This window comes from Eurypyga helias, unplaced genomic scaffold (genome assembly GCF_000690775.1).
Source record: "Eurypyga helias isolate BGI_N326 unplaced genomic scaffold, ASM69077v1 scaffold672, whole genome shotgun sequence".
NCBI classification, from domain to species: Eukaryota; Metazoa; Chordata; class Aves; order Eurypygiformes; family Eurypygidae; genus Eurypyga; species Eurypyga helias.
This window is the reverse complement of record NW_010237583.1, coordinates 18,462-44,255: the sequence shown is the minus strand read 5'-3', so window position 1 is coordinate 44,255 and position 25,794 is coordinate 18,462. Positions and strand designations below refer to the sequence as shown.

At 49.2% G+C, this 25,794-nt stretch overlaps 1 protein-coding gene across 1 annotated transcript in view; it reads right to left on the bottom strand.

The window, feature by feature from the left end:
- Positions 1-1,062: 1,062 nt before the first annotated feature.
- CACHD1 (cache domain containing 1) overlaps positions 1,063-25,794 on the bottom strand; it is a 35,865-nt gene continuing 11,133 nt past the window's right edge. Inside the window, exons 6-23 of the mRNA XM_010147483.1 lie at positions 25,218-25,367; positions 24,544-24,667; positions 23,917-24,034; positions 22,043-22,211; positions 19,523-19,665; positions 18,490-18,671; positions 17,010-17,120; positions 12,899-13,021; positions 10,729-10,828; positions 10,493-10,609; positions 8,609-8,769; positions 7,826-7,912; positions 7,532-7,648; positions 6,465-6,616; positions 5,928-6,089; positions 5,017-5,094; positions 4,004-4,105; positions 1,063-1,537 (exon numbers count right to left, since the gene is read on the bottom strand). Coding sequence (XP_010145785.1) covers positions 1,299-1,537; positions 4,004-4,105; positions 5,017-5,094; positions 5,928-6,089; positions 6,465-6,616; positions 7,532-7,648; positions 7,826-7,912; positions 8,609-8,769; positions 10,493-10,609; positions 10,729-10,828; positions 12,899-13,021; positions 17,010-17,120; positions 18,490-18,671; positions 19,523-19,665; positions 22,043-22,211; positions 23,917-24,034; positions 24,544-24,667; positions 25,218-25,367 — 2,435 coding nt within the window. The 3' untranslated portion in view covers positions 1,063-1,298. The remainder of the gene's footprint in view (positions 1,538-4,003; positions 4,106-5,016; positions 5,095-5,927; positions 6,090-6,464; positions 6,617-7,531; positions 7,649-7,825; positions 7,913-8,608; positions 8,770-10,492; positions 10,610-10,728; positions 10,829-12,898; positions 13,022-17,009; positions 17,121-18,489; positions 18,672-19,522; positions 19,666-22,042; positions 22,212-23,916; positions 24,035-24,543; positions 24,668-25,217; positions 25,368-25,794) is intronic.

Genomic DNA, 25,794 nt, shown 5'->3' with positions numbered 1-25,794 from the left:
ATTAATTAAAACAAGTGATCTTTTTAAAAAAACCTACATATAAATGGATGTTTACCGTATGCACAGTGCAAGAATGTTTTAATATCGTAATCACAAAATGTGAACCTAAAATACAACACTGTGATTTCAAACTAATTCATAATTACGATGCTCTGTGCTGTAGAGAGATTGATTAATCTTTCTCTGAATTACCAAGCCATGTTAAATTCCAGACAAACAGCAGCAGCTCAGAATTCTGATGTCGCGTAGATACCTTCCACAGTAACCCAATTTTACAAAACACTGGTTTCTCCCTACTTCTGATCCTGACAGTGGCCTAAGGAAACGGAAGAATGGCACAGGTTTCATTTGGAATTATCTGGCAACTAATGCTAAATCAATTCGTTATTATTTCCACACAGGAAACCTGTAAGGATGCTCGAAGGGGTAAAGGTGGAGAGGTTTATGGGCAGAATTCTCACGATTTTCGTAATGGACTACAGGATTTCTCCTCTGCAACTAGGAAGAAAATACTGTCATATAAATCAGGTCGTAGTATTTACAGAAAACAGTTGTGGAAAAGAAAGCGTTCCTAATGTAAACACGTCAGAAAGGACTTCTTCATTTTCCCTTTTGCAGAGCGGGGCAGCGGATGAGCATCAGCTAATAAGAAACAGATGTCTTCCTGGGAAGAACCACTTCACCATCACAGAACGTATGTGGCAGTTGTCGAGAATTGCTAACATGTTTTCTCCCCTCCCTCCCCCCCGAGTTGCAAGTTCAATAAATAGTAGAAAAATAATCCTTTACTTAAAAATCTTGAGATGCATTGTCCCGGGTTCCACGCAGCAATTGTCGGGGCAGCGACCTTCCTACGCGCGAAACAAACCGCAGAGCAAGCAGCCGCCTTCCCCCCGCCCCACCTCTGTCTGGCACGTCTTTCCTCTTCAGCTGCACGGATCTCTGCTCTTCCAGTTAAGGAAACCAAGCCATCTCTGGCGCCTGGAAGCTCGCGCTCTCCTCTTGGCTCAGCGTAACAGGGCTTCCATAGCGTCAGCTGCTGTGTAAACTCGCGTCCCTCTTTCGGAGGTCTAACGTGCCTCCTGCTCCGTTTCATTAAACGTTATGGCAGGTCCATTCGTCAGGCGCGTTTCCCTTCCGTTCCGCAGCCAACCTTACATTTATAAGGATGTAAAGCTCTTATGCCTAACCAGTCTGCTCCGGAAGCGAAATCGTTCCTGGTGAGAAGCACAGAAGCAAAGCTGCCCGTCGCTGCGTGGATCGCTGTTCGCAAGTCACGTTGCTTTTGTGGCCGGTCATTAGCATTCTGCATCCACAGTGTGTACCGTGACTGCGGCCTGTAAGTGGTGGCTGTGGTGGAGAGTCGGGTGGTGCAGCCGGTAGTGGTGGAACTTGTGACTCAGCAGGGCGGCCGTTTGAGGGGGAGTGTCCAGGTCCAAGTCTTCATCGTGGTTTCCAACATCAACGCCAGCCGACAACGGGTCGTTATTGCATGGCGGGTTTTCACTGTCTTCCTGAGGACTCATAGTGCTGTAGCCTAGAAAATAAACCAGCAAGACTGAGAAGAGCAAGACTAAAAGGTCAATATTCCACGGTGCTGACTGCGGCATCCTTCATGGAACCAGACACCGTCAGTGCTTTAGAAACAATAAAACAATTCATTTTCTTTAACTAATAGAAAATCAGAAGCTCAAACCATCCTCTCCTCTACGTTCACAGCAGATCCCTTTCTCAGTCACCGTCTGTGCTTGTGAACTTTGGGGACCTGTGCTCTGTGCCACCCTGAACGGTGAAACCCAACCGTGCCTTCAACAGTCTGTTACAGCAGAATTGCCAGCACTGATGTCAAAACCCAAACATCACAGAGCTTTTTGGGGGTGGCACCTGTTAAGGTATTACTTGGATTTTCAAAAACAGACAAGGAACAGGTGGGATCCGTTACCTCTGTTCCTGTCAAGCTGCATCTTCCCTGGGAAGGATCGCCAGCTACTGCATCAGGATCAGCAAAGGTTCTTCCCATCACTTTGTACAATCCCAGTATTGTATTTTTGAAAGGAAGAGAGTTCCTTTCACCTGTGTCACGGTTCACCCACCTGGGAGGGTCTATTTGCAAAAACCAAGCATGCGTGTTTAGCGCTGCCGAGTCCCAGGCAGTCGCGCTGAATTCCACGGGAAGTGCTTCGCGCAGCAGGTCTGTTCAGCCAGGCAGCCCCGACGATTAACTCGTGGGTCTCCTTTGGCTAAAACATCCACTACTGGAGCCCAGGAAGTTACAAAACCAGTGGATCAGCCCTCCAGGAGTAACAAGACACTGCAGTCACAGGGATATCCTCAGGAAATGATGTCAGCGGAAGGCTCGCTAACAGCTAACCCTGCTGAGACACCATCGTGCTTTCTCAGCGAGGAAGCTGTCCCGTGGCGGGTCCCTCGGAGATTTTCTGTCCCTTTCTCTTGCAGCAGGTGCTAGTAGTTACTCTGAGATTTGGGTTTACCACTGAAACCAGCTGTTACCCCTCAAACCCAGTTTGCAGTGCGAACAAAACCTCCTCAGTATTTCTAAATGCAAAAACACCAACAAAAATCCAAAGGAAAAAGACCTTGCTTTACTGAGAAACATGATCCTTCTCAGAAAACTTTGGGTAAGAGCTGGAAACCCACGACAGCTTCTGAGCACCTCGGTCAGGTTTTCAGCTTGAGACACCTAACAGAGGTGTGTTAAAAATGCCAGGGTAAGCACCAGAGCTGGTTCTCACTTCCCGTGGTGAGAGTGACAGTTTCTAGCTGGCAGGGAGGAATTGGGGAAGAAGCCTGGGCAGCCCTTTGAAGATGGAATTACAGAAACTAAAAATAGCACTAAAAATAGCAGGGCGCATTTCAGAAATAGGTAGACAGTTACCCCGCTAGCCCTGACGTGTTGCCCAGAAAGATGGGACGGATTTGCTTGGGCTACAAGAAACGTTAGTCTAGCAGATCTGCCTCAGCACAGGTGATCTGGCCCCAAATCCAGGGTAATTCCTCCCGGAGCAAGATTGTCTCTCAGACATCTGTTCATCCACGATCCACGGCTTTGGCCTTCGGATTTCCTGTCCCTCAGCAATTCCATTAGTGCAGCCACTGTCTTAATACTTTAACGGGTCTGCCGTAACCTACCCAGCCACTCCGGCACACGGGTAGAGCTGACATCGTGGCAGATTGCCTTGTCTAACCCTCCTCTTCATTTATATGAAGCCTTCTCGTGAGTCAGCAGCATGACACCCTCCTCACAGCTTTCACGGTTTACGACGACTTTGTCTCGGGGCACGAGAGACGTATCGAAATGCCCTGAACCTAAGTAGGGCTGAAGCGCGGGCTGCGGCAGACACACGTGGCTGAACACCCTTCGCTGCTACACACGTACTCAGTTAACGCTGACCGTTATTTGCTTAAAAGTGACATCAGACGTCCTCTGCGGTGACGGTACGGACCGAATGTCCAACAGAAAGGCTAAGGAGGCGCCAACACATCGGTCTCTGAATCCTCGCTGCCTTTACCCCAGCAGATGCAGGTGTCCAGCACATGTTGGCAGACTTTTAGGAATGATGCGCACGTCCTGTCAAAGAGCGGAGCAGCAGAGATGCCGATCTGATTGCAAGGGGTTTGCTTTCTCTCCGCAAGCAGGAGAGGTCCATCATCTCAATGCAACACCTGGACTGTTCGGGTTGGCGTACGTAGCACCGTTCCTGCTGGCCTGAATTCTGGTCACCCAGTGAAGCTGGCAGAACCCACACGCTGGCAGGGGGAGCAGGGCATTTAGCTGCTGCTCCGCTCTGGCTCTGCACAACCAGCTCCCGCGCTGGGCAGTATCGTCTGCTGTGGGGCGTCAGAACTCGAACCGTGAAGCAGTAAGGAGCATGGGGGTTTGCTTTGGTTTGGGCAGCTTTAGCTGCAATGTGCCAGGCATCGGAAGGAAACCGAGCAACCGCAACCGTGAACCTGGGGCCAGGGCAGCGATTCGAGGTCTTACCGTGGTCACTCTCCGTTCCCGATCGCCCCCAGTACCGGCGTCTGCGTTCGGGGCTGTGGGCGTGCCGCTCTATTACCGCTGCTATAAACCGGGTGTTACTAACTGGGAGAGACAAAGAACAGGTCTTAAAGGAAGCGCTTTTACTGAACTGTATCAGTGGGACAAATCAGGTGCAGGGGAACCGACTTTCTGCAAACGAATTCTTCTCAAATACTACTGCTTTTAAGACTGTCAAGTGACAGGGGAGTAGGAGCAAGGAGATGGTGTTTAAATGTGGAACAGATCAAGATCCAGTCAAACTCGTTCACCCTATCTGCTTGGATGTTAGAGAACTGCTGTGCCAATGCTAAAGAACCTGTGGCAGCACTGACAGCCAGCTCAAAGTGAAACTAAAAAGGACTCGGAGCAGCAATGGATGCAGGCCGTGAAACTCAGACACGCTTCGTTTTCCACCTGAGTGCTGACACAGTTTCAGCTTGGGTACTGCTCTAGAGAGGGCCCAGAGACAGGGCTGATCTGACCCTGGAGGGTGCTCCGGCTCATCTTACCCCAGCAGCATATCCAAAGCACGGTTTTACTGAATGGTAAAGAAGCACCAGCATCCAAACCAGCGCAGAGAAGGTTTACTGCCACATTTGGAGAATGTACGTGCCAGGCTTGGCCTCCGCGTTCCAAGGCTGAACCAGGGTAGGAGTTTTCCATACCCTGTACTGTCACAATTGCAATCAGAGCCCATCAGAGCTATTTCTGGGAGTGGTCATGATGGGGGGGCATAAGGGGCAAACCTCCTCCACACAGAACAGAGATCCATCTTTTACAGAAGTGAAAAATGTAGTTTTTCAGCATGAGACTAAAGGTGCACTAGAAGTTACAGTTTAAGTTAAAACCCTGTTCTGTCCTTTTCTACCACTCATCAGCACAGGGCTTCCTCACGTATTTTTAACTCATGTCTCAGGAAAACAAATGACTCATTTAATCTAACACATTTTTTACAGCAGTGATTTGGTACTTACTGATTCCCCTGTCTTCATGGCTGTCGTCGTCTCTCTCGTCCCTATCATTTTCCAGGTTCGACATACGCACTGACATTTCTACACACCATTACAAACAGAAAAATGCAACTGTTAAGAGAAAAATTTTGGATCATCTTACTAAGGGCTGTCCCCCTGGTCGTACAGCGGAAGCACTTTGCGTGACTGTGTGAAGAAATGCAGCCTGAGCTTGGTGTGCTCTTCTTTTTCCGAGACAGGTGGGAGTAGGGATCCTGGGAAAACGACACACCCCACATCCCTGACAGGAACAGGCCTTCAAGTTTTGAAGAAAGCACACGGATTCAAATTCGAGCCAGGGTATAACACAATATAGAGGTAACGAGCCCTGATCCCACTGGTACCAGTATCCTTTCTCCCCAACAGTTTTGTCCCCCGGACCTCAGCGATGTTAGCTATGTAGAGAAATCCCACAAACATAACAGGGACCAGGAGCTGGGAACACAAGTGAAAAAAGACACATCCTGGAGCAGCCCAAGCAGAAAGGGTGGGCAGAGCACCCCAAAGCACCACACTCGTGCAGAAACAAACACGCGGTCAGCGTGCTATGGCAAGGGCCAGAATGCTGTTACGCTGGGCTTATCGTTTTAGCTCTAGAAACGGCCAAACTTCAGCTTCCTGACAAGAACCGCTCGTCAAGGTTTTAGGGCAGAGGCTCCTCGGGCGGCAGCAGGGCTGGCTGCACCCAGGAGAGGGCAGCAATGCACTAGCACCCTGGCCGACTCCAGACTGGGTGGGCAAAAGGGAAATAAATGGGGTGAAGCACTGAAACAAAACCAAGGGAAGAGGTTTTGGATTTTGGTTTGGTTTTGTTGTTTGTTTGTGGTTTCTTTAATCCCCACCCACTATTCCGCTCCCAAGCGTCATCAGCTCACCCTGGGCAGCCAAAGGTGACATGTGCTGGTGACTCCTCCGGTGTATCTGGTGGCGATACGCGTACACTGCCAGGACAAGCACCATGATGCAGCCCATAATGCCTCCAGCCACTGGGCCGACTGGTGCACTTTTGATCATGTTCAGAGTGATTACCTCGTCTCCTAAATCAAAAGGGACAAAAGAGAGGGAACAAACCATAAATGCTCTGCAGAAAAGTTTAAATCAACATCTCTGGGGAGAAGATCTCGGAGGGTTTCAAGTGCTCAACCGCGCACACGCAGGACAGCACCCTTCAAACAGGAGACTTTCAGAGAAGGTGCATCTTGAAGACAGGAGTGTATAGCCACACATCAGTATTTCTGAAAATGCAACACCCACAACAGGCCTGACGCTACTTTTTTACTGCTCGATGCGCTGTTTATGCTAATTTACCACTAGCATAAGAGATGAGTATGTTACGCGAAGGATGCTCGGACACGGGAAGTGCACTGAGTGAACGCAGTTAGTGCAGCATCTGCTCAGAACGGCGGAGTTACCTATTGCTCCCAAGTCATCCACGTACGGGCTCTTCGCTCCCACAATGCCACCGAAGCATTCCTTCTGAGGGGCACAATAGGACTTATCCAGATGGGTCTTCCCATCGCTGTCCACCATACACCACTCGCAGTCCAACACTCCAAAGCACTCCCTGGAAATTAAAAACCAGACAAGACCACGTTTCCTTTCAAGTTCAACACTTCTTGCTTGGCACAGCTCAGTCTATTTGAGAGTCGTGACACAGAGGGAGGCCAAAATCACCCGTAAACCCTCACAGACGTAACGTTTGGGCACAAAAGCCTTCTCTTGAAAATGCCCAGGTACCACACAGAAGTTATACAGGGCAGCTGCCTCTTCCCAGTCTGTTTGCTTTGGGATTTTTCCTCCATCACTCGGCCTGAGCAAAGGGGGAACTTTCTACTTGTAACTCCTCCAAGAAGACATTGCTCAGCCTGGTGAAGTCTGACTACGGTTCCGCCCTTTTTCTGTAATCCTCTGGAAGATGGAAGAAAGGATTTGGAAAGTCTGGTCGGAGCACAGTGTTCTAGCCATCCCCGTTCCCTGGAGACGGCTCAGAACTAGCAAAAAACAAACAGGCCCTCAAGCTTCCCTATGTAATGCCAGGAGTGGAACAGAGAAGTGGGAAGGTGGAAGCTGACGGGCAGCTACCATCTCGGATGTGCTCCGCAGTCACCGCCGCAAAAGCACGGTTCGCTTTCTGGGAACGCTGCTGTCCACACCTTCCTCCAGGAGGCAGACAAACCGCAGCACGGCCCCTTGGCTGTTCAGCAGCACATCTGCCACTGGCACAGCCCCCGGTTCTCAGCGTTACAAAGTGTGTCGGGAAAGCCATCTGTCTGCTGTTAACGGTGTGATGCGACTCCAACGGGAATACCGCGCTCTCCCATTTCTGCGCTGCAGCCATCACTGGAGTGTGCTGAAACACCTCCTTCTGGCATCACGCTTCCCTTTTTTTTTCCTTTCTAAAACATGTCAGGAAGAGCTATGTTCACTTCACTGTTTCAGGAACAGGGTGTGTTCTGAGGGATGGAGAAGGCCACCTCACCCGCTCTCCGTCCTCTGATTGCACTGCGTGTTGATGCACTGCGGGAGCGCGTCCTGCAGGCTGGGATCGATTGCCGTGAAAGTCATCGGCTCCTGATGGACTTCACAACTCGGATTCCTGGAGTGGGGCCAAAAGGAAAGCCTTGTGTTAGAAAAGCAGCCAAAGCACAGTCGGTGAAAACCATAATTTTACCTGAGAATTATACCACAAGCACCGTCTGTTCTGTCCTGTATGCCCAGTGAGCTGGCCTGAGCAAACAAACCGTTTTGCTAACCAACTTCCGTCCGTTCTCACCTGCTTTCGGCGTTGGTGAGATGGCCGGTACATTCATTTACCTCCAGCGGGCACTCGCACGGGCACTCACATTCGTTCTGCTCCATTCTGCAGGGGCAGAAAACACGCAGAAAACGCATCAGGCCTGGCGCTGTGCTTTTATCCCCGCAGCGCAGCTCCCTGACAGCAGCTCACCCTGGAAACGGCTGCTCAGGAACCTTTCTCCTTCCCTCAGAAACACAGGGATCGTCTGTTCTGCACCAGGGCTGAGGACAATGTCGTAACGGAGCCTCTCTGATCTGCTACCCACCCCCTGAAGTTTGAAAAGCAGACAACCCCCGGGGGAGTCTCACATCCAGAGGTGAGGATGCTTTCTGCAGTGCCACAAGCACGTAGGGATGCTGGTGTAGGTGGGATGTCCTGCAAGGCCAGGATCCCCTCAATGAAAAACTACGTCAGTCCACATAAAATCGTGGGCATTAATGTGCCAGAACAATTAGCCTGACGCCCAGATACGGGCTCCTGAGAAACTGCATCTGTCGTGATGGATAAAACAAGGTTATCTACCCAAACGTGTCAGGAACAAACCACCCGTGTCTTGATAGGCCGACAGCAAAGGGTCAGAGGCAAGCTACATCACACGCCTCCTACAAACAGCGCAGGTGAACGATTCTGGTTTCACCTCAGCTTTGCACTGTAGGTTCTCATTTGGCTTATAAACTAAACGTGTTTTTACAAACCCCGAGCCCAGAGGGAAGAAGTGAATGCCCGGCCCAGGCTGTTCACTTCCGATCCCCTGCTCACCTGTGGCAGTTGAGGCAGAGCCTGTCTACCATACTGCAGGCACAGAAGGCGAGGGAATCGCAGGTCTCGTTGACGATGCCCACGAAGGCGTTGGTGCCCGGGATTCTCGTCAGCCTATACTTGGAGCAGTGACTGCCGTGCACGAGGTTCGTCAGATCGCCCTGGGAAGAAAACCAAGAGTGTCAGCGGAGTCGCAAGAGACCTGCTGTTTGAGGGAGCTGAGGGAACGTTCACTGGAGTGCGCCCTTCGCAGACAAGAGGGTGATAAAACTGCGCTGGGTGGAAAGACTTTGCTGAAGATAGAAAAAAATAGGCTTCGCTGGTAACCGTAAGGCAGCAGCGCTGAGTGGATACCCACCGACAGCAGGTGACACTTCACTCCTTCGCATTGCTCACCCACCACCCCGCTGTGCCAGCCTCCGGGGAGCTCCGTATGGGGCTCCCTTCTGATCGGGAGGCCCCACCACGGCTTGTTGAAAACTTCCGGGCACGTGTACTCCAACAAAACACACCGCGGCACCCTACAGCCCATCTGTTTGGGAGGCAGACTTCTTCCCGATTCCCGTCTGCTGCCACAACCTTAAGTTTTTGCTCCATCCTGTACAATCTCCTCTACAGTAATACGTTCTCTGGTTTGCATTTCGAGTGCGGGCAAAACGTTTAAGCCTACCTGACATAAATCAGTGTATTCTGACACAGCTTTTGTGACTCTCATCTCCCACCTTCTCCTTCCGGTAACAACTGGAAAGTGTTACTTAAAGAGCAGCTTCTCGCACAGAGCTTAACATCTTCTGAGTAATTCTGCAGTGACCTGGGGCGCTGCAATCGGCATTCAGAGTGCAGCGAGACGGCAGCCCCTGGCACAGACCCCTCTGCACAGGAGGATGCTCAGTGACGTCCTGCGGGGACCGCAGAGTGTTCAAATCTCATAGAATCCCAGCATGGTTTGGATTGGAAGGGACCTTAAAGCCCACCCAGTGCCACCCCCTGCCATGGGCAGGGACACCTTCCACTAGACCACGTTGCTCCAAGCCTCATCCAGCCTGGCCTTGGACACTTCCAGGGATGGGGCATCCACAGCTTCTCTGGGCAACCTGTCCCAGTGTCTCCCCACCCTCTCTGGGAAAAATTCCTTCCTGATGTCCCATCTCAATCTCCCTCTTCCCGTTTAAACCCATTACCCCTTGTTCTGTCACTCCCTGCCCCTGTAAAAAGTCCTACCCAGCTTCCTTGTTGGCCCCCCACCAGGACTGGAAGGGGCTCTAAGGTCTCCCCGGAGCCTTCCCTTCTCCAGGCTGAACCCCCCAACTCTCCCAGCCTGTCCCCATGGCAGAGGGGCTCCAGCCCTCGGAGCATCTCCATGGCCTCCTCTCCAAAGGCTGCAGGTTGACAGATGTAACACAGCAAACGCTCACGCCAGCTGCATCAGTAACTGCATTTACTGGGTCACCCAGCTAAAAGAGCAGTCACTAGAGACCTTTACTGCCCGTGTCACAGGAGGATGTGACACTAGCTAGAGTTGGAAGCCAGAGGTCAGGAGAGAATCCAAAGCAAAAAATCCCAGCTACTGCTGGAAACTCCTCACCCAACGACCGAGAACTTATTTTCACGATGCTGGATGAGACTTTGCAGACATCAACCACAGTTGGCCCAGCGGTCGCATCCATAACCCCTCGTATGTCAACTGACTCCTCCTGCGAGCACAGGCTGTGCAGCCCCGATCGCCGACTGCGCTTGGAGAGGGTGAGCAGAGGCCAACCCACAGGGAGGGCTGGCTTCCAGCCTCGTCTGCTGATCCTGGCACGGGTCTGCGTTTCCACCAAAAGAAACCCAACCCAACCAAAGTACATTCAAAAGCAAAATAAAACAGAAAGACACACTCACCACTAAGCTGGTATTGAACTTATAAAACCGCTGAACGGTTCTGTCACTGAAGCTGTTGCAGAGGTTTTTCTTGACGAAGTTCGGGTGGTTCAGGATGTCGTTTGCTACCAAAGGCTCCTAGGTGAAAAACGAGGGATTTTACGCCTTTGAAAGCAGACACAAAGAGCAGCTTCTCTGCAGCCCGTGCCACCTCCGCAATTCAAAAAGGTAGAAAACCAAGAAAAAAGGAGGCAGACCTTGTGCGTAATGTGCTGCTGCTCCACGGGTGCGTGCCCTTTGGGGTCGATGAGGGTTGGGTGTGCTACCAGGTACCCTCTGTCCTCCATGATAAAGCACCTGCCCACAACAAACAGAGCGAAGAGTTTCCCATTAGCCCTCCTGGGCTTCAGAAATGACTCATGACCTCAAACACCACCTTAAATTTACAGCTAGGGCAAGAATTTGTAAAGGCTTCCGCTTATTCAAATAACAGGGCCGTTAAACAACTTCGCTGCAAGATGCCTTTAAAGCACGTGACGGGTATTTCCCTGAAGCTTTTAAACCTGTTACTGCTACAGCAAGCCTGGACCACCGCGGGCTTGGAAACGGAACCGCTTAGGAACAAGGAAAGCGGATCGGCGCGTTGTCTTGTCTGCTCGGGGAAGGTCCAGCAATAAGTGAAGCATAATGAGCTTGGAAAGCTTTAACAGCTTATTCATCTACTACGTTACTAATTAAAGAGAGACTTCACACTCTCCTTAATGACCTCCCGCTTTAGAATTCCGTTTTAACGGGGAGATAAATCACTCCTGTTTCATTCTCAGCCTTTCCTCTCCCTTTTCAGCTCTTCCCATTAGTTTCCCGTGTGATCTTGGGAACGATGTCGGATCTGTGCCCCTTTCTAAAAACCAGTGTCCCGCGAGGTTCTAATCCGCGACGTTTGCGGCATCGCCCGTTTCCATAGCTGCAGACAGCCGCGCTGGGGAAGGCGGAGGAGCCAGCGGCTCCGGGGACGGCACAGCCTGCGCCAAGATCAAGAGAACTGGTGGCCGCAGAAGGGAGACGGGAGGAGGTTAATGCGGCCGCTCAGTGCTCCCAAAGAGCTCAGCGGGGTTGCAGCCACATCCCCCGGCGCAGTGGGGCTTTGCCCGGGCCCCGCAGCTGCGCTGCTGCCCCGACCTCCTGCCTGGGGCCAACGGACACCTCGGGCGGCTTTACCGGCTGCGATTCCCATGGCAGCGTGCAACGTAAAGCTCTGCCCACGTCGGCTCACAGATATACTTGAAAGGAATCGGCGCAGAACAGATGGGACTGAAGACTTTAGGAACACAAAGGCTTCGTGAAAACTTTTAGGTGGATATTTTTTAGTGCCCCAAACTGTGTGGGTTTTGCATTAGGAATTCACGTGATGTTGCGTTTTCTCTTTTTCCTGAAAGATGCTCTAGGGAACAGGAGAATGAGCAGGCTTGGGATTAGCCCAGCGTGACCGCAGAGAGAAAAAGCGTAGTGGAGAGACATGAGAAAACCCCAAAGGCCTGCCAGAGAGTCAGCTGGCTGTTAGTACCTGTGTGCATTTACGCAGCGGCTGTAAGCATCAGATCCGGCTTCTGCACTGCAACGGCCTAACCAAGCGTTTCACTGAAATCCCTTGTTTAGGGAGGGTAGAAACAGAATAAAGCATCCGACCCCGTTTGTTATGAATAGTTTGTAACTGGGGGGGAGGGAATGCCAAACCAGAAATCCCGGTTTATTTTTCTTTTAAAGTACACCGTAAAATATATAAAAAATACCCAAACCAAACCAGAAAAGAGGAGGTTGAGAGAAAACCACTTCCCTTCCCAAATTTAGAGTTTAAAAACAAAGAGACAACAACAATGCCCAGACCGCGTTACCAACTTACTCCAGATCCAAACCAGAGTCTGCCCCGCCCCCGCCATGCGATTGTTCAAAAAAGGGTAGAGGAAAGAGGCAGAATTAAGACACACATGGGTCCACACAAAATTAGATACTCCAGATGAAATCAAGCAACTTCTGACTAGTGCTGGGCTACGTATTTCTGAGAAAAACACAACAAAAGTGTATTTTAACAATCACAGTTGAACTAACTAGAGATAACACATCATTCTTACATGTTCACAGTAACTAAATGGGTAAAATGAAAACCAACCGAAGAGAATGGGAAGTGTGCTCATTTAATAAAGAACGAGGTTTTTTGCCCAGGATTTCAGTAAAATCTAAATATCACCAAAAAAATAATCTGTTATCTTCCGCTTTCGTACTCCTGCAGACTGTTTGCTTAGCTGATATGTTTTGATCTTGAGTAACAAAAACTGGCCACGTTCTTCATGAGAAGGACAAGCACACGTTTCAGTGGAAATGAGAGAAGACACAGGAGGGTAACAGGATCCCCTGGAAGGATCTGCTGACCTGATTTTGTTTCCTCCATCCTGGTTGCAAACTGGCAGCAGGTCCATGAGGACTTTGTAGAAGTATCGCAGGGTGAAGTCGATGCCCATTACAGCCACCGAATGTCCCGAAGACATCTGTGCACTGCGAAGAGAGGAGAAAGAAAGCTTTCATGGCTCTATTAATAATTAACATTTTAATTACTCAGTTCCCTACTTGAAAAGGGCCTGGCTTCCCTGGCACAGAACTGACCAGCTCCATTCCACAGCTCCAGACTGAAGCTCAATTCTCCCTGCTTGTGTTTAAATGAACAGTTACAGCAGCTCCGAAGAGAGAGAAGAGTGTCTGAGCGGCGTTACCTACTTGCTGCAAATCTGAAAGCCTCTGCACATCAACTGCACCTCATGCAACCCGCACGTGGAGGGACAGGAGAGGCCAGGGCTGGATGACACCCAAGAACTGACCCTTCTCCCCGTGGGCTGCTCTCCCTCGACTCCTCCATACACCCCCACCGCCTGTAGACAGGTGGTGTCTAATACCCGCTGCATTCAGCAGCATGAAGGAGACGTAGAAATTCCCCACTGGCACAAGTGAACGCAGGACGCAGCTCCTGCACTTCTGCCACCCCAATCCCCGCCACCGCCTTGGTGAGGTACGTTCTGCACTGCCCCTCTTCGCTCAGCCCCCCGCGTTACACCTCTGGGAAGCTGCTGCAGGCATTTGGCTACACCCCTGAAGTTCTGACGTGGAGGAGCGACGGACGGTGGATTTCAGCCAGGCAAAAAAGCTGGCCAAGGCACAGACCGGAATGAGGCTACTCTGCACCAGGCAACTGGGTGCTGGGTGGGTGCTGGGTAACGAGCAGCGTGTGAAATGCTTCCAATCACACCCCGCTAACAGGTGGGTATCCGTGCGAGCAGGAATTCTACGGGAGTCATTCATGCTAACCCGATGCTGCCTGTGGGGTGCCAAGTGACACTTCAAACCACATCACTTAACAAATGTAGAGATTCAGTATCTTTCCCCACGGCTGGGCAACCTCAACGTCAAGGTTTGGGGCAAGGGCAGACCCAGGAGCCTCCAGATGCTCCCCGGGGGTGGCAGGGAGCGCTGCCGTGACTGCAGTATTTCGCCCGCACCGAAGGCGTGCCCCAGCTCCTGTTTTTACACACCGGTGTGGGATGTGCACAGCTGCCTTCGCAACCAGTCCATCAAAGACTGACCAACCACTCTCAGGCTGAGGTAAGGAAGAGAATTTTCTTACAGCTCTGTAACGGTGAAAAAGCGCTACTTGTGCTCAGTCGTGTCGTTCTAACCTTCCTCACCGTCCAGGAAGCTACTGCAAGAGCCCTCCTGGCAGACTCACGGTCTTGACATGGGCCTGAGACTGGATGCTGAGAGCTCCAAATAGAAATTACATTCTATTTATGTTGTTATTTTCCCAAAACTTCCCAATTCCCACCTTCACCCAGATACTCAAGACCTCCCGAACCAATGGGCTTGAACCAAGGCGCAAATCCTGCTGGGCATCAGCGAGGTTCTGGAACAAAAGCCTTCCGGTATAATAAGATAGGAAAGTAACTAGTATTTGTTATGGCAGGTCATGAAGACGCTGATACGATCCAGTGGTGTGAAGCAGCGCGAGGCTGGCCCGAAGGGCCAGGGAATCCCCGTCACTCCCGCTCCTCAAAGATCACTACCTGCAGCACTGAGACGGCACGGGCAGTCCAAGCCGTGACGGACACAAAAGGATCAGCTCATCCTCAAGTCACGGGGCCTGACACAATGCACTGCGTGGGCTTTACGCTGATGACAAAGGAGATGTGTTTGACTTGCTCCTTCTTAAAATTTACTCTTCTAAATAGAGACAAAAGCACTTGGAAAAAGAAGATAACAGAATGGCATGGCTGGACTACACAAAGTAGAGGCTGGGGGAAAGCCCCTGTCCATATAAATATATACAAGTATGTATCTATAAATAAGATTTAAATATATAGGGATTTATAGTGGGTATGAAGAAAATATATACCCATCTACAACCAACTCTGTTTACTGACTGAAGTTTGTTTGCTTTTAAAGAGATACAGTGAAGATGTAGCCCAATCCAATTTGTCAATGTATAAATAAGGATTCTAAAACCCTGCATTAAACTTGGTTTTAACCTTACCCAGTTGGTGGAGAAGGAGCGGGAAGAGGGATGACAGTGAGGCAGCACAGACACACTGAACGATGTGACGAGGCATCGAGCTACGAAGTTACTGCTCTCTCCCAACAGACAAAAAGCTGTTAGGAATGCCCTAAGTATTTTAGCTTCTTTTTTAAGACTTAAATCCTTTTGGTTTGATGAATTAAACAGCTTCTTGCATGAATCTCCTCTACCCAGCCTCCAAAAAGAAGAAAGATATGTCTAAAATGGGAACGAGAGCTAAGCATCAATTCCAGACAAACGAATGCTGTGAGTTAAGCTCAGGCAGCAGTTCCTAACGCAAGGATGCCTCTTAGCTCCACAGATTCCTCCCCGCCCCCTCTTTGAGCCCAACCAAGACCTCTTTGGGGATTATAACCGCATGTGACTCTAAGCTTTAGAGGTCATATTTACCCAGGAATCACACTCACATCTGCCAAACTTTGTTTAACCATCCTTTAATCATGTTCCAATAACCCACGCGAGCTTTAAGTTCTTAAAGCTAACTGAACCATCGCGTGTGAGGTAAAAATCAGAATTTTGATTAACTGCACTTCCCTTCTTGCAAAAGTGCTTATTTCCCTGAAGTAAATCCCTCTGTGAGAAGCACCACTCGGGTATCAGCCCTGATAATGCTCCTGCCAAAGAAAGAGAGGCAGATGTCCCGTGGAGGGAAATCCCCAACAAAGCCGAGATGTCTTGGAGGGGAGGAGGAAAGCAGCGTCCCCAGCTCTGCTGGCTTTGTCATCTGCATTTACCAGCGCAACGTCAGAAGTCCCCTTTGTACCGGTGCGGTCTTGGAGTCACTGCTCAGTCTTGGAAGAGACTGTATGGGAACTCAACGAGGAACTAGCATTTCTGAAACTTGGGAGAGCTTATGACAGAAAGGTTTGGTACATATTCTATGAAGTGACCTCCTTTAAAGTGCCTACACCTCAAACCAAACCTCAGCCTTGGGCTGGGGGCCTGGCCAGGAGGGAGCTGAAACAGAAGTCTGGTCCTCGAGGAAAGGGTCACCCCACTACTGACAAGACGTTCATAGAGAGACCGACTCCACTTCTCCTGGTAATATCATTAACTGCGCTGGGAATAACGGCAACACCGAGATTCTCTTGATCAGCTCTGAATGGAGATGTTAGAATTTCCCCTTTCTTTCTTTTAAGCCACAGAAGACTAATCAATAAAGAAAATGCTTCTTCCTATATGGCTATGATGTTCCTTCTGCTTTGGATCCCAAAGGCATGGGCCACTATTTCCACTCTGATCACAACCCTGCAAGGGCAGTTGAAGGTTTACAGGCTTCTCCTCAAGTTGTTCTTGCTCCTGAAAGTTCCTGTCCAGAAGTGCCGAACCGAAACACCACAGGCGAGGAGCCCCTCAACTCCTGGAGCAGGGACAGAGCTTTAACTGAAAGAGTCTTGTGGACTGACCCCCATCCGCAGGTAGCTAGATCTGCTTTCACCTCTTGTTCCCTCCCAAACGTCACCCTGGTACATTACAACTTTAGAAGGATGAGTGTGAGTAACTGCAGGAAATTCAGCGACTGGCTGTTTTGATGGAAAAAGTATGGGAGTACCAGCACATCCCCAGCAGAAGTGATCCCTCTCCTCTCCCAGCTCCTTGTCTGGCACACATCTCATCTCACGTTCTTCCAGGAGCACATTCTCACCCACCAACCTTCCTTCTACATGCTGTACTTGTGTATCGATAAAGCTACAGAATATAAACCTGTTCACACCACACGGATTTGTCACAGGATTCCCATACGCCGTTTCCACCGAGTCTGCACAAGGTCACAGAACGTTTCACCAACAGCACTTCAAAACCAGCTTTGGTTTTCAGTCCTTGCACATGCAGGCGTCACCCAGCCTGCTCCTCTCCTACCCAAAGCACGTCGCGGTAACTGAGGGAGTTCTTGCCTGACACAAACCTCAAAACCCCATTTACCTGGAAGAGTGGACTGTGTGACTGATCGTAACGACGTAGCCTGCCCCTCCGACATCTAAGTAAGGACCAGTAAAGGTAATCAGCCCTGGATTAGCCACTGCATGCAGGTACCTGGGGGCAGCCAAAAGAAAGACCCATCGTTAGCGAACAAGAGTTACTGTAAACTTTAAGACAGTATTCTTGACTGTGCGGAGACACAGCCATCGAATCCTGCCCGCTGTGAACAGTGTGCCACCAAATTCGTGTCTCTCAGTATTAAACGAGTACCTGAGTAGGATTAGGAGCCAGACCTAAACCAGATTTGCCCAATAAATGGTTCCTCAGTAGATACAACTGCATTAAAAAAGCTGAGTTTACTCCTGCATCGAGCACGTTCGATGCCCTGGCAGACCTGCTTCCCCAGAACAACGCGTGGCAAACTCGAAGCCAACACTGGCAAAATCATTACCCTGCAGATGCAGGAGAGAGGACGTGCTGCAGGCAGAAATCACACCTGGAAATCTGGGAAGATGTCAGAAAGTCATCAGAAACCTGGCTTTATAAGTAACCCAAGACACTGCGGTGTGCTGCACGCGGAAGCTTTTTCAAAACCATGGCTGGAGAAAATCAGTGACGGGTAAAAGCCAAAAAGAGAAATAACCCTCCCAAAACCAACAGTGAAAATAATTTGGGAGCTTTTAAAACGGGGACAAGGGGCTCTAAAAGTGCACCCAGTCCATTCACAGCAGGGATGCGCCCTCGCTGCAGAACAGCGAGCAAAACGCCATCCTGCTCTGTCAGGAAAACAAACAACAAAAAGGAGGAAAAGCTCAGCAGCAGCTCCGGAACTGACGTTTTTCAGGGAAAACACAGGTCAGGAGAGCTACAGCACGGGCAATGCCAGGAGCAATTCAGAGCCTTCCCGGTGCAGCCGGGGGGTTGGGACCCGGCGCTGGCCCGTGCCTTTCGCAGAGTCAGAGTGCGGCAGGACCTGGCTGGCTCCGAGCAAGAACGCACACAGGGCAAGCACGCTCCCGCGCTCCCATCTGCAACGCCTGCACGTCTTCCCAAATGAGACGCGAGTGCGTAATTAACAGCGTGCAGGCGAGCCAGCCAATTCCTGCTTTAAACTAATGCTGAAACCCGCTGTAACAAACCCACAGAAAGACTGAAACATTAACAACCAAAACCGGCACAAGGCGCTGACAACACTCCCGAACTGGCTAATCCCTGAAGGGGATGATGATTTTCTCAATATTTATACCCCCATCCGCCATAGCAGGGATATGAAACACAAACTACTACTGAAAAGGGGTGAAATAAAGGTTTTACCTGGCTGTGTTTAAGCACCAAGCCTTCTACCCACTGTGAAAACATTCCCAGTTAAATAGTTTATAGCTGGCTACAAAAAAAACCCAGGCTATGAAATCGATACCAAATATTTTCCTTACTGCCCTCTAAGTTTATCCAAAGCTTTGATAACAGGACCCTAAAAACTCACCATTGTCTCCTGGTGGGATCAAATGCTTTGTCCATGAGGGAACCGGGGTAAATTCGGAGCACCCCATTGGGGGTTGCTATGTAACGGCGCACAATGTAGCTGTTCAGGCTACTCATTTCCATTTGTGTCATCCATTCATCTGTGACGTGACTGGTAGCCATTACTTCATTCCTGACAGAGAACTGCAAGACAAAGGCAGACCTAGCAGGGTTCCTCCAAGGCTTGCATGAAAAGATAATAAGCTGCTCGCAGGGGTTTCCTAAAGAGCCATCAGAGATCATCTAAACTCAATTACTTGTTTAAAGTCTTCTCACACCAGACGGATCTGGCACATTCCAAGCAAAGGAAAAGCTTATTATAATGAAATATTGTTGTCATTATCTCTGCGGCTTTGGGTTTGCTCTCTTACTTCACGTAAATATAAACACCGCTCTGCTTGCACACAAACCCGAATCTTCTCCTTCGTATGCCTAAGAACACCAGGAGGCTTCTGCTCAGAGTTTACTGCAGCTTCAATTTTTCCAGTGTTCATTTCAATAGCTGCTTATCAACTCATCCCCCCTCCTTGGGGAGGAAGCCCTCCCCCTCCTCTCCCTCCACTCTCCTGGGCCTTCAAGCCCATGGCCACATCTGCAGGCATGGGGATACCACTCCCAACCACCACTCCGCACCCTTGTGAGCCTCAGGAAACCAGCGTTCCATAGCATCACAGAAGGGTTTGGGTTGGAAGGGACCTCAGAGCCCACCCAGTCCCACCCCCTGCCATGGGCAGGGACACCTTCCACTAGACCAGGTTGCTCCAAGCCTCATCCAGCCTGGCCTTGGACACTCCCAGGGATGGGGCATCCACAGCTTCTCTGGGCAACGTGTCCCAGTGCTCCCCACTCTCTCCGGGAAGAATTCCTTCCTGATATCTAATCTAAACCCGTTCCCCACTTTCAGCTTAAACCCGTTACCCCTTGGGACGAGGCATGGGACGTGAGGAAAGGAAGCTCTCCAGGGCGGAGCAGAGCAGTCAGCCCCGAGGTCGTACCTTGAGGCCAGGATTGGCGATCAGGCGCGTGTTGTCGCTGAGGTACGCTGTGTAATGCTCCACCATCCGCTTCGTCTCGGGCTGGCTGAGATGTTCGTACGGAGAAGAGAAGCTGCCCGCAGAGAGCATTACCGTCGGGCTTTCTAAAAATACCGAAATATGGCAAAGCTAAGGACAACGAATTGCACACATCGCGCAGTAAATAGAGTCGTAACACGAAAGGGTATTCTCCACCCGTTCATCCACTCTCCCACACTTCAGTCTGCAGAGCGCACAGCTCCTTCGGGTGCTCCCCGGGAGGACTGCGAGAGAGGGCAGGAAACGTGAAGCTTTCCGCCCAAAGCAGAGCACTTTCCCGCGCAGCTTGCCTCCCCAGGCACCGACAGCACTTAGGTCAGACATGAACTACCTTTCCTGCTTCAAAATACAGAAGCCACAAAGTTAGCCCACTAACTCCACCTGTTATTTGGTTGGCTTTAGTGCCCTCGCTCCCCAAATTTCAGCGACTTCTGTGCGACTGCTTTTTGAAGGGTTACAAAGGCTGTTTTCCCTTAAAGAAAACACATTGTGCTAAGGAGTTGTTCATTATCCACGTTTAAGTTGGATACAGCAGAGGAAAATGACAATGAGCACTTGGAGCCACAGATAATGAAGCAGCAGAGAATGGCAAGCGCGGCGGGGGAGCTTACCCATAAATGTGGTGCTGCCTGGGGTGATTTTCAGAACAGGCTAGAAAGTAAACTTGCACTGTGCAGAAACTGCAACAGCAGACAACGTTTTCAAAGAAAAACGATGGTGATGTAAGGGCTGAAGGTTGAGAAGAACGCCTTTGCTGAATATTTGACCCATGGAACCCAATTTCCCTGTGTGTACTGGTCTCCAGAGGAAAAATTTCACTGGAGTATGTGGAGTGTCCTGCTTTTGTTCACATTCCCTAAAACACATCCCTGTACACGCAGCAGCCACATGTCCTGCACTCATCCCTGACGAGCTGCGATTATAGTCCTTCATCTGCTTCCCAGACCGAACAGTCTGATGTCATTGCATTTTGCCTTGCAGGAAGTTTTTCCACTTGTCAGTTTAGTACTGCGTTTTTAGGATATTTTCCATTTGTGTCTTGTCTTTCTCAACAGAAGATAATCAAGACGAGGCACCACATTAAAGAAAGAACAAACCTCCTGTTTTCAACAGTTTTCATAGGTTTGTCAAGTTCCTCCATGACTCCTCCAGCCTCATCTCATTTAGCTATTTGTGGCACTGCAATATAGCTAGGAAAGTACCACAGCTGTGCCCCTAATCCACCACGAGACCTCCAAACCTTGCACTTAATTCAGAACTCCTTCTAACACAGCACAGATTTTAGCAAAACCCCTATAAATAATAAATATGAAAGCTTCCCAATCACGATGCTTATGTGAAAAAAACCTCTGTGTTCTTAGAATATTTTCTTAAGCTCCCTATTCTTTCCAGGCACTAGAACCTATTCTGCCATGGAGACTCCCTCTTCCACTATGTCTGAGCAAACACTGAAATAAGTCAGGTAAAGGAGAGGCAGTTTATCTTATCAAAAGCAGAAATGTGTCAGTGACCCAAGAATTTTTAAGCAGGTAAAGAGGGTCTGGAAACCATCACACCACAGGAGTTCCCGTTTCCCTCTGCAGACATAAATTCTGACTTCACACAGCTTGATGGTATTAAATGCTTACTTCACTGCTCGTGGCAGAGAAAAACTTGTGTAAATCCAAAGTCGGAAAGCAGTCCTGTATGACTGGCTGGGACTTCGCCCTACTTAGCTGTCAGTAAGCTGCTTTGCAGCCAAGAGAGCAGAACTTCACTTTAAGCTTGGTGAGCCATCCTCAGTCTCCCCATTCCACTTTCCGGAAACTCGATCGAGGGGGTGGCAAGGCTCACAGTGCATTTCACAGAATCACAGAGCGGTTTGGGTTGGAAGGGACCTTAAAGATCATCCAGTCCCCCCCCCTGCCATGGGCAGGGACACCTTGCACTAGACCAGGTTGCTCCAAGCCTCATCCAGCCTGGCCTTGGACACTTCCAGGGATGGGGCATCCACAGCTTCTCGGGGCAACCTGTTCCAGTGCCTCCCCACAATCTCCAGGAAGAATTCCTTCCTGATGCCCAATCTCAATCATCCCTCTTTCAATATAAACCTGTTACCCCTTGTCCTGTCACTACATGCCCTTGTAAGAAGTCCCCCCCGACAGCGGAAGGCTGCAACAAGGTCTCCCCGGAGCCTTCCCTTCTCCAGTATGAACAAGCCCTTACTCTGATGAGCAGTCCCGCTGCGTTCACTCATGCAAGTGCTCGCCACTGAGCAGGGCAGCTGTGATCAGTGAAGAGCTATAAGAAGCTATGAGAAGGCTGATTAGAAAATCAGCCGTGAAAATAAAAGCCTCTCAAGGGGAGAGTACTGCCAGTGTTTTGCGAGAAGGGCTTTACCTTCTGCTGTCATGCTCTAGAGAAACATGCACAGAGTCAAGACGAGCTTCAAGGAAGCTTTACCTAAGGTGGCCAGCTGCTTGAAGTGTAGGCAGGCGTTCGGCTGACCCAGCAGATCCAGCCGATGATACAGGAGCTTGCTGCTGGGGACAGTGTTGAGATTCTTCAGCTGCTTAACAGGTATTTCTGGCTGTATTACCACGACACACAGAATAAAGGATGTGTCCTGGACCTGAAAAACATGGGCAAGTCATCCAACTGAAACAAAAAGGTGAAGGTGTTACAGAACTCATTTTCTGTTTAGCATTAATTCTCTTCGAACTGCTCATCTCGTCCAGTTCTGGCAGGTGGCACCACACTTTGCCATATTCTCAAGGATCACAGGTCCCAGTTTCTCTGAAAACAGACAGCTCCTTTTCAGAGAAGCTAATATGGATTGGGTCCTACAGAAAACAGAGAGGATTGTGCTCAAGGCATACGGTCTCCATGCAGGATAGAGACACTGGCCTTCAGCGGTCTGATTACTGCAACGCACTCCCATGCAGCCACATTCCACTCTGCAATCACCTCTTACGTAACGGAGCCACTAAGCTGTCTAAAAAATACTTTTCCATAGTCTACGCACAAAATAACGTAAACTTTTTTCCTGAAAATGAAATATTTTTAAGGCCTTCATGTTGATGCTCAATCAGCAGTGACTTCTACGACTGTTCCATGGTACCTTCTGAAGTGTCATTAACAGAGGAGAAGCTTCACGTCCACAGCGGATAAAATCACACTGGTGTTCCCTTTATGAAGAATCCAGACACATTACTTCTCGGAAATAAGGTTTTATCATCACCAGTCTTCACTGTGTGCTGCATGTGTCACATGCTTTACTGGTTTGTGTATTTTAAGTATCCTACAGGACATCAGATGAGCAAAACCTGGAGGTGCCCAGCTGCTCTGCAAGGGTGTGTGACATTTAATGTAGCATTACAACATTAGAAAATTAGCTCCAGACACCCTCCTATGTGAATTTCTGTTTCTCAATGACAGATCTAATCTCTTAAAAATGCTCAGCTTAATCTTTTAGGTTGAATTTAACTTAATACCGTGAAATGATCCGCAAGTACCCTCTTGAGTTCATTGGCACAAAGAAGTAGCCAATTATTTCTGGCATCAGCAAAATTCACCTGGATTACATTTAACCTCAGATTCCACTTGAATCCCTGGGTCAAGATTAGCCTTCAGATATGTTCAAAACCAAAGAAAGGAAGAGAGCTGCCAGGAGCTCTCACAGCTCACAATACAGCCTGTTGCACACGCATCATACTCCGTTTCAATGAAAGCTTTGGAGTAACTAATGTTTGTAAGAAAAGAGTTAAATTACAGCCAACATCGCCACTGGCTACTGACACAGGTCTGCAACAGGAGTATCGGAATGAGAAGCTGACATATTCCCAACTGTATTAATTAATGGATTGTACCACTCTGCCCCAAATATAGTGACAGTATTAAGCAGAAGAGTGACTTCACAGTAAGCACTGCCTCAGCACTGTACTGAAGCGTGGTCTCTGGGAGGCACTGATGTGTCACCTGGCTTGCATAAGACATCCAGACCAGGAGAGATTTACTCCTTTGGGAAAGCACGAGTATAACCTCTGTGCAACTGTACATCACCTGTCTTACAGAACCAGCACCTCCGTGAAGAGCGAGCAGACACGTACGCATACAGACACATCTCTGAAGAGGACATATTAACCAACCTGAAACAGTAATTCCACTGGTTCTTCACTGTAACAACCCTCCCCCGGCATTCGTGCAGTCTGAGTCATCCAAACGTCTCATACTTCAACATACAGCGACACTTCACGCTTCACCACATTCACAGATGTACTTCAAAATATGAACTCACTCCGTGGCACCCTGCAAACGGTGCCACTTGCATCCCTTACCATTTTCCAGGCATAGCTGACATTGTAGGCTTCTTTTCCAACTTCCCTCAGTTTGTTTACGTGCCAAGACAGCGAGGAGTTCACGGGAACCGTAATGATCTGGCTGCCCAGGGGAATGCTAGATTGGCAGACAGAACGTTTTATTAAACACTGAGTAAGTGCTTAAGTAAACCCCATCTACTGTACATTTATGCCCGTATCGTTAGACAGGAAGAGGTTAGCTGTTGTCCTAGGTGAAGAAAAAGTGTGCGTGCGCTGAAAATGCACTCATGTCCCACCACGTTCTGAGTTAAGGCACATACTCAGGTCAGACAAAGGAGAAAGAAAAACCCAGAGCGAGTAGTGGAAAAATCTTCCTGATGTGGAAGAGAGAGATTAGAAAGAGTATCCCTCAGATCAGCTGTGGAAACCACTGCTGAGCACACCAAATGATAAATGAAGAAAGCTGGAGGGAAAAACCAAACCAGAACTGTTGGAGGAAAAAAACCCCAACCCCCAACTCCATCCAAGTATCCTATCTCCAGATGGGAGAAGGAACTTTACCTTACATTGTCTTAAAACTCCTCTAGAGATACTTCTAGTGCCCTAAGGACTGCTAATGCTTGGGCTTGCATCCCGATTCCTCACCTAAGGATGTTCTGGCGCACCAGCTCAAACTTAGGAATGTTCTCATAATGGATAATATCCGTGTGGAGCGGTGGTTCAGACAGCAGGTATGGCCTGGTGAGGGATGGGTGCATGAGAGTGTACCCTAAAAAATAAAGACACAAACCCAGACATCGCATGAATTGTAACAGCTGAGCCCAGGATGAATATTTACAGGGGAAAAAGAAAACAGTAATTGCATACAGTTACCGCAAAGGCTTAACAAATGTCAGTGAACAAGCAACAACATTATCATCGGAGAGGTTGCAAATGAAGAACTGGGGAAGCTGCAAATGAAAGGCGGCTCGAAGAACCAGGCGATAAGAGGCTGGGGTCAGAGAAAAAGAGCTGAACACACTTATACACCCGTTTTGCCTTTCGCCCCACACATGGAGAACAGCTCGGGTGTTACACATGTACGAAATCCCAAGTACAAGTTTCCATACCAAAACTCCAGTGCAGAAGTTTCAAGTCGAGAATCCACCCACACTCCAGCAACTCCCAGGCAAAACCAACCCAACACCACACAACTCACCTTTTAACAAGCACTATCAGTCATGACTTATCGACGACTTAGAGACATGAGAGCTGAGTTTCATTCTGATGGCTAATGACCTCAGCGGGACTAGAAGAGATTATCCGAGCCAAAAAGTTACCTTTATTGTCAATGAGGAACGTGTAGGAGCCCAGGGAGTCTTGATAATAGGTGACATCTTCCAAGATATATGCAAGATTAACATCTACTCCAACAATCCCCAGCAGCAGGTTTCCGAAGTAACACGGTTTACTTACAGTCATTATCAGGCCTTGGAATGAGAGAATTAACATAAAACCATTAACAATAACGCCTAGTTAATTATTTTTAGAGGAAACAGAGCATGCACTTCGCCATTTCAAGATGCTATACAGTCAAATCTTATACAGTACTCCTTGCTGGAATGTGGACAAAACCTGGCACGCCTACAGGGAAGCTGAGCAGGTTACCTGTCGCATCAGGCTGGTTTTAGCCACTCTGCCGTATGAGTTAATGTCTGCGTCTCTGATAGTGACCTAAGGTACATTTAATCCATTTATCAGAATACACACCACAATTAATGTTGGGGGGGTTCTGTGGATGCCTTACAGGCCAGAAATGCATTTGCATGGAAAGCCAGGACAGTATTCTGTTCCTTTAATATCATCTAAGGCGATTTTTAAAAGAGGAGGAAGGGGGAGGAAGAGAATTTGTGCTTG